This window comes from Danio rerio, chromosome 3 (genome assembly GCF_052040795.2).
Source record: "Danio rerio strain M-AB ecotype USA chromosome 3, GRCz13ab, whole genome shotgun sequence".
Classification (NCBI taxonomy): domain Eukaryota; kingdom Metazoa; phylum Chordata; class Actinopteri; order Cypriniformes; family Danionidae; genus Danio; species Danio rerio.
The window spans coordinates 25,343,908-25,352,500 of NC_141023.1; the positions used below are offsets into that span (position 1 = coordinate 25,343,908).

Below are 8,593 nucleotides of genomic sequence, written 5' to 3' on the forward strand. Positions count from 1 at the left end.
CACACACACACACACACACACACAAAACAAGCGTGAAGTGTTGCTTTTATAGTTTGCTGCAATTAAGTTTCGTTTTCATTTTCTCTCTGTGAGAGCGCAGACTCACGCGTGGATTAACAGTGTACGCGATGCGCGACAACAATAACTTACGTGTCTAAGGAGGATTATTGTTTACCTGAGAGCTGTTCTCATCTGCAAACGCTGCGATCCAGATTGTAGTCTCCTCTAAATAAAGACGCGGCTCTAGTTGCTGGTGATTGTCCTGTCTCTACAGATTTGGTAAGTGAGCGACCAGTGCTCTTTGTTTATTCAGTTCGTATTTTATTCGTATCAAACAAACTATTGCACCGAGTACAATAGTTAGCACTAACAGTTACAGCCAAACTATAACCTCGTGTTGGATTTTGTGACCGGAATAACACACGCGGCTTTCTGACGCTAACGTGACTTTGCACGCGATAAGAGAATATAGTCAGTTAACCTGATACAGTACACGCGGTTACAAGTAACAAATCACAACTAAATACATTTGCAAGCTAGAGTCAACGAGGCAACTTTAATCGCACGTACTTACACTTGAGAAATGGAGGAAGAAAAATCCATCCTGACATCCATCAGTAAGTTACACTTTACTGATCCTTCCTTTAACAAACGCTGATGAAGTATTCTTTGTAGCATGTAGTTTGCAGAAGTTTCCAGTAGTTTCCAACTGCTTGGCTATAATGCTGAGGTTTCATGTTTGGGTAGAGACTCAATATATCCATCTGCAGTGTGACTTCAATCGACCGGCATGTTTGTGTGTTTGTGGGTGGGTGTGTGTGTGTGTGTGTGTGTGTGTGTCTGGGTTTCTGCGTCAGAGGGCTGGGCCTCAGGTTTGAAATCTCCCAGGTTTGCGCGTGCACGTGAATATCTTGGTTTCGTTCGTACGTCATGGCGAAACGCCTAATGAATCGGTATCAAGGCGACTCGTTTGAAGCACTATGAGTCGACTCTTTTAAAGATGAATCAACAGTTTTAAACACTGTACACTAACAGATTTAAGCCTTAGCTGGATACTTCACTTCACTTAGAGGTGTGTTACACACTACATGGAGGGGAATTTTCAAAAACCCATAATATGGGCTCTTTAAAATAAAAGTACAATGGTAAATGCACACAGTACGTTCATTGTATCAAATTATTAATTTAAAGAATAAATTTAAGGCCATTTTAAGTCATCAGTCAAACGCATTTACTCCGCAAAGAGCTTTCTTCTCTAACAAAGACTTCTCTAACAAAGTTCTTACAAAATGCTTTTTTTTTTGCTTCAAGAACTTAACTTTACAATTAAAGTTTTTTAGTGTTTTATGTCCATTATCTGCACAGGTGCACATCCCTACAGACTTCAAGAGGGGTTTCCTTTCTTTTGAGTTTATTAAACTCTTTTTGAAGACGTATTTTATTACTAGTTCAAGTCATTTAAGGTTATGATAAGATATTTATGAATGATGTCATTTAGTCTCATGAAGTCTCCTAGTCTGAAGTCTCCATATGCTCATCACAGCAGCATTTCTTTAATCTGAAATATTGCAAAAAGTAATGTCACATATTATTGCAATCGAAAATAACTTTTCCATTTTAAAATACTATTAAAATATTATTCATTTATCCTTGTGATGTAAACCTGAATTTTCATAATTAGTCTCAGATTCACATAATTCTTCAGAAATCATATACTAATATGCTGAATTGGAGCTAAAGTTGTATTTATTGTTAATTTTTTCCTTCAAAACTCTTAATAAGAATTCAATGTTAAAAACGCATTCGTTATTTATTTTATTGGAATAAGAATATTTAACAGAATATTTCTGTTACAATGAATAGATATTTGCTGTCACTTTTGATCAGTTTAATGCTGACTAAATTTTTAATTTATTATAAATAACATTCCACAAAATTTTGAAAGTATGGCTTTTTATTAGGATGATTTTATATGATTTTACTCCTCGTTTTAATAAGTATCGAAGTAAAATTGGAATCTTTTCTCCCACTTTCTCTTTTTGGCTTTCAACCTTTTCCTCTGTTGATCTGCATCACACACACACACACAGAAATGTGCAGTGACTCATAACTGACTCATTCGTGACCAAGTTAATTACCGGAGGATGTTCTTGTGAGTTCTGCCTCTAATGAAGAACTGCGAAAAGCTTTGAAATGTTCACAGGTATGTTAATCAACAGTAAGATGCATGCCAAAAAAACAATATTGCTTTGCAGCTGTCATTTTCTTGTCGCTGAATCCTTATTAGTATTATCTAAAATGACATGACACGCAATGTAGGCTAATCTAGAAAAAATGAAGACCATGAAATGAGAAAATTATAATATAAATATAGAATCCGTCATTTGGATGTAGTGTATCCGTGCTGTCACGTGGATTTTCGGGTCGTTGCATTAGCAGGGTTTCTCATCAGTGCCACAGGTGTTGCTCTGAATGCTTTATGTTTCAAAAGTTCAGCAAACGATCAGACAGAGACATACGCCACCGTGTGGTCAATCAATTAACAGAAAGTTTAGAAATGTTGCAACAGGTAAAGAGTTTATTGATTATTAATATGATTTAAATATAATAATAACAATAATGGTATGGAAAAATAATGACAGAATAGGTTTGAATAAGGTTTTTTTTAGCATAACGTCTTTGATGTGACATGATCCATTAAATATCATTCTAATATGCTGGTTTGAAGCCCATGTTATTATTATAATTCATCTTTATTTATATAGCCCTTTTACAATGTAGATTGTCAAAGCAGCTTAACATAGAAGTTCTAGTAAACTGAAAATGCGTCAATCTACTTTTCAGAGTTGAAGTTCAGCTTAGTTCAGTTCAGTGTAGTTTAATTTTTACTGCTGAAAGTCCAAACACTGAAGAGCAAACCATCTATGTGCGGCTCCAAAAGTTGTTATAATTATTGGTATTGTTTTTAGTTAATAGTTTTTTTTAATAATATTTTAAGGACTTAAAAACTAAATTTGATTGATTTAATTTATGAACAAAATTTGACAGAACAATGTGTAAGTAAAAACTAATATTTTGTAACATTTACATATTTCTAGCACAGAAATCTGACATGGATGAAGCCAAAATCAAATGGAAATTTTTTGTTATATTCGAGTCAAATGTTTTTTTTGAAGATATCTTTTGTTTTTTAGCACTTAATTCAGAAAATTGTGTAGACAAAATATTACATTTTCCTATTTTTTCAAATGGAATGTACAGTTGAGGTCAGAATTATTAATTTAATTTTTCAACACATTACTAAACATCAGATTTAATAACTCATTTCTAATCACTTTTTATGATGACAGTACATAATATTTTTACCAGTTATTTTTCAAGATACTACACTCTACATACTACATGCTGCTTGTTTAAACTACCTGTTTAAAATGAGCTGAAACAACCCAATTATTATAATTTGTTTGGCCAATTTATTTGTTTTATGCTCAGTCCACTTACACTTGTAAAGCATTAAGTTAACTTGAGCGTTTTGTGGTGGGACAACATAAAGGAATTGTGTTGGTCCAACCTGGTTAGGGGTTTGGGAAATGTTGACAATAAAAGTAATTGTTTGAAGTTAATAGAAAGACTTGTTAGAGTTTAATCCACTTTAGTTTGAAGATTTAGAAGATTTTCATGTAATGCTTTGAGTTTTGAGATTACTACCAGAAGCCCCCCATGCTTGGGATGTTGGCAGCTTAATTCGTTTGTTGCTTGGCTCAGTAAGCAATATCATCTAAAATGAGTTCTGAGATCAGTCTTAGTGAACTGTATATGTAACTCATGAAATATGCTTAAAATGGCTTATTAACTTCAACTAAAACGAAAAGACTTCGAAATGCACGACACATCATACATGATATTATCAGATCTTTGAGTTAAAGTTAAATAAAAATACAAATGTTTTAAAACTTTCATTTGATAAAATCATGTTGGACCAACTCAAGTGTATAAATGTTGTTGTTGCACAAATTTATTGGAAGGAAATCCTGCCTGCAATTAAATTGAGTTCATCCAATGAGTGTGTCTATGATAGCATGGGTGTAGCAGACATTGTAAAAGTGGGAGGACAGCAGAATGAGATCCAAACGTTATGTTAATTTATTTATTAATCACCTGTTTCTAAATCGTTTGTCTCTAAAAGTAAGGGGGTGTATCCCTCATCCCCTCTGGTTGCAATGACCCTGCTTGATACATATTATCTAGCATAATTATTCTCAACATTTAAAAAAAACTATTAAGCTAATCATCATATTAAAATGTCTTTAGGATCATAGTGCTAAAAAAGAATGAATGCGTTTTACAATATATCAAAACAGAAAACTGGTTTATTAATAATATTTCACATATTTGCTGTACTTTTAATTTAATAAATGCAGCCTTGGTGAGTAAATGATAATTAATACCACACCCTGATCCTCACATGATCTCAGCAGGTTATGCTTCCTATCAGCTTAATTTCTCCTCATCATCACATGGCTGTGTTATTTTTGTGGCTTTTATCACCGGCTGTAGTGTTTACAACAGAAATCAGTTGACCTTTTGAGCCAGAAAGACGAATATTACTGCAGACGGTATTTCAGATGTGATAAAGTCTGGCGTGCATCAAAATTAGCTTCACCTTCTGTGACAATTATCACAATAGATCCTATAAATCATTTAATTCCAGTCCCTATATGAGGCAAAAATGCATCTACACAGAGGAATCAGACATTTTGTGTGGTATATAGAGAGCACGCACTTACAAAACACACACACTGACAGGTCACCAAACTGCTTTTGTTATGCTCTCTGAAATCAAATCATGTGGGCATCATCACACTACAGGGCAGGGCCTGCATTTCACAGCTGGGCTGCAAAGCTCCACCTTATCATTTATGTAGACGTCTATGATAATGAGTGTTCCTTTCTGTGTTCAAATCCAGAGGTTTATTTGTGTGTGGCTACATACATTATATTCAAAATAGCATCTTAAACTATGCTAATAATACAATTTTGGCAGTATGTATACTATAATAACTGTTTGATTGTATTTAATATTTTTAAAATGTATTTATTTTTATTTTTTTAAACATCTTAATGACTTATTTAACATGGTGTGCTTCACAACAAGCTCAGTGAATGTAGCACTGCTCACACAACCTCCATTTCCACTATGATTGTTAAGAAATACAGTTTGCACTTTAAGCCACACTGAACTAAACTAAACTGAGCTTCAACTCTGGAAACTGGACTGACGCAGTTTCAATATACTACAACTTCTATGTTAAGCTGCTTTGACACAATCTACATTGTAAAAGTGCTATAGAAATAAACATGAATTGAACTGAATTAAAAATCATCTGCAGGCCAACTAATTTAATACATGTGGAAACATTTGAGATCTTTCAAAGTGAAATTGTCATTAGGGTCTAAGCAAGAAACTGAACATTATTCAGAGTATACTGATTATGCTATGATAGATTCACTCTGTAATTCCACAGTATATTGGCAGGTATTTTTTGCATTGAGTCTTAAATTGCCAGAAGCTATTGACTTTAATTGTTGTTAGATTGTTTATTTAGAGTGCAAAATATACAACATAAAGTAAACATATATGGACACATAAACATAACAGGAATGTATATAAAGAGCAATGACAGAATAATATTGGCAGTATTGTAATACTGGTAGCATTCATAGTCATAATGATGATGAGGAGGAGGATAATAATAACAAAAGTAATAATATTGATGGGTGGCTCAGTGGTTAGCACTGTCATCTCCCAGCAAGCAGGTCTCTGGTTTGAGCCTTGACTGGGTCAGTTGACATTTCTGTGTGGGGTTTGCATGTTCTCCTCGTGTTCGTGTGGGTTTCCTCCGGGTGCTCCGGTTTTCCCCACAGTCCAAAGACATGCATGCACTTCAAGAGAATTGAATAAACCTTGGTCATAGTGTTTAAGTGTGTGTGAATGATTGTGTTTGGATGTTTCCCAGTACTGGGTTGAAGCTGGAAGGGCATCCGCTGTGTAAAACATATGCTTGATAAGTTGGCAATTCGTCCCGCTGTGGTAACCCCTGATGAGTAAAGGGATTAAGCTGAAGGAAAATGAATGAATAATTACTAGTATCAATATTAACATTACATTTGGTGATGATAGAAGTAATATAAAGTGATGAAAGGTGATATCAATGACAATAATATGATATGAGATATGATATATATGATATTATATGATAATGATTGACTTAAATTTTTAGGACCATGGTTTCAGTTTAGAAAAAAAAGTCAATACTCATATTTATACTATCAAATTAACAGCATTTGTTTTAAAGATTTAAAGCTTGAAACTTAAAATTTGAAAAGTTGGATAATGCCTTGTGTTTTACATGTTAAAGAAATAGTACACAGCACACTGCGTTCTTAGAAAAGCCCTGCATTTCCCACAGTGCTACTGTCCCTTTAAGAGATGATGTAATCGCGGTTAAGTTTGTTGGTTTTAGCTCTCCAGCTGATCAGCCCGAAGCCGAAACGCGGAGCCGAAGAGACACTCGGAGGATGGAGTTTTTCACAGGAAACCCCTTCTCTACTCCTGTGGGTCAACTTATAGGCAAGTAACACGCTGGATGAGACCGCAAAGCAGGCGTAATGCGTTTAGGCGAGCATCATTTTAGCCCTGATCAGCAGGTGTACTGAAATCTGATTTGTCGAATACAGCTGCTTGATATTTACATCGATTGTAACGTTATCAAATGTATATTAGTGGCTAGCATATTTGCAGGACACACATGAACACGTATACATCCTATAATTAAGCATGACAGCAAAAGATACGATTAAATTTAGATTGACGCTTCATTTGTGCAATCAAGTATAGGAAGGCGGGCTCAACGCCTGACCGCTGCAGTAATGATTGGCGCCTTTACCTGTCAATCAAACGCTTTCTACAAATGGTTGTACAGAAAGGCGGAATGGGAAGCTTTGTTGGAAGTTGCACGTCTCAATGTATCCTAATAACGTTTTGACCCATTTCTTTGCAGCACGTTTAGAAAAGGACTGTTTACAACCGATAATTAAGCAGTTGTGTAACTAAATCCAGATTTTATAGCTGTTTTCAGTGGAAATACACCAGCAATAGAGCTGCATGTCATTCATTTTAATGGGTGCCCTCTTGTTCTGATGATCATCTGATAGTGTCTTCGCAGCTAGTTTCAACTAAATTGGCTGCACAGAGCAATTAGTCGGAGAGGAACTGTTTGTTCCAGCCAAACGCAGTAATTGTGCATTAGCAGCAAAATGGCCTTTGCAATGTTCAGTTCTAATCCCACATGACATTTTCCTTAGATATAGATTTTCCAAATTGGGATCTGCGAGGAGGTATTAAAAGGTCACTGGAGACGTTTTGGGACATGGTGTCACCTAAAAATAAATGCATAATTATAAGATTAGGCAAATAAATCTAAATAAAACCGTAGGAAATACCACTAACGTTAGCATGTTACAGCAGCACTTGCAACATCTAGCACTAACGTTACATGTAGAAGCTAATTGTTACACGCATCTGTAGCATGTTTATTCATAGTATAAACATGTAGAATTCTACTTGTTAGTATGTATTTGCTGTGTAAATAAATGGTAGTTATATAATATTTGGGGGTCTGTGACACTTGCGAAATTGAAAACCTGTTTTACTTCTTTCAAAGGCTAAATGGAAAGAAAAGTTGGTCATTATCAGTGCTCAAACAATGACACATTTTTAAGGATTTTAATCCACTGCATCTCTTTTAGTGTTCCAAACTTAAACTTTTTAAAGAGGTGGGTTAATAATGACCGAATTACTTCATTTTTTGAGTGAACTGCCTCTTTAAAGGTAAACGCCTTATGCAATGACTGAGGGATCTCGCCCTTTCATACTGTTGAAAAGCCTGTTTTCCCTGCCTAGATGCTCGGCCTTAATCACTGTAAACACTACAACATTCATGTCAAACCCATAGATCATGGCTAGTCTACATTTTTTAGCTCTGCTTTAATTTTTCAGTCTATGAATGGGATCAAAAATGTTTGTAAATTCTTTAATTAAGTAAGTCTGGACTACTTACAGCAGAAAGAAGATATGTCATCATAGGTTTAGTGGTTCTATCTATAGCAGTGTTGTTGTGTCTCATCAAACCACACCACTAGTGGAGAGTGAGAAAATAATGATGTAATAGTCAGTTAACCAACACTGAATCGAAACTTGGCTGAAGTCCAAAATAAATTCTGTTTAGTCACCATAATAAACATTTTTTTCATCCACGAATAACTGTTTGCATATTTTACTTCAAAGTGAGCCCTTCCATGTGTGCATCTCTGTTCTTTTGTTTAGAGCATGCCACCAGTTCTTCCCTCCCGTCAGAGGACTGGGGCCTCAACATGGAGATCTGTGACCTTGTCAATGAAGCACAAGAAGGGTGTGTATGTTTGTTCGATGATAGATTTCTGTTTATGTGGTTATGACTAACATTTGGACACCTAAATTACAATTCAGTTAGCCAATGCCATGGGTTTAGGCAAAGCATTTGTATTTTGTTAT

The 8,593-nt window shown here is 35.1% G+C and overlaps 1 protein-coding gene across 3 annotated transcripts in view; it reads left to right on the forward strand.

The window, feature by feature from the left end:
- The first annotated feature begins 6,477 nt into the window (after positions 1-6,477).
- Positions 6,478-8,593, forward strand: part of tom1 (target of myb1 membrane trafficking protein) — a 34,484-nt gene continuing 32,368 nt past the window's right edge. For 2 of the 3 annotated variants that reach the window (NM_001351651.1, NM_001351652.1), the window contains exons 1-2: positions 6,478-6,631; positions 8,387-8,471. In NM_001351651.1, the coding sequence (NP_001338580.1) occupies positions 6,580-6,631; positions 8,387-8,471 (137 nt within the window). In that variant the 5' untranslated portion in view covers positions 6,478-6,579. The remainder of the gene's footprint in view (positions 6,632-8,386; positions 8,472-8,593) is intronic. The other variant, XR_015479832.1, reaches the window with a different exon arrangement.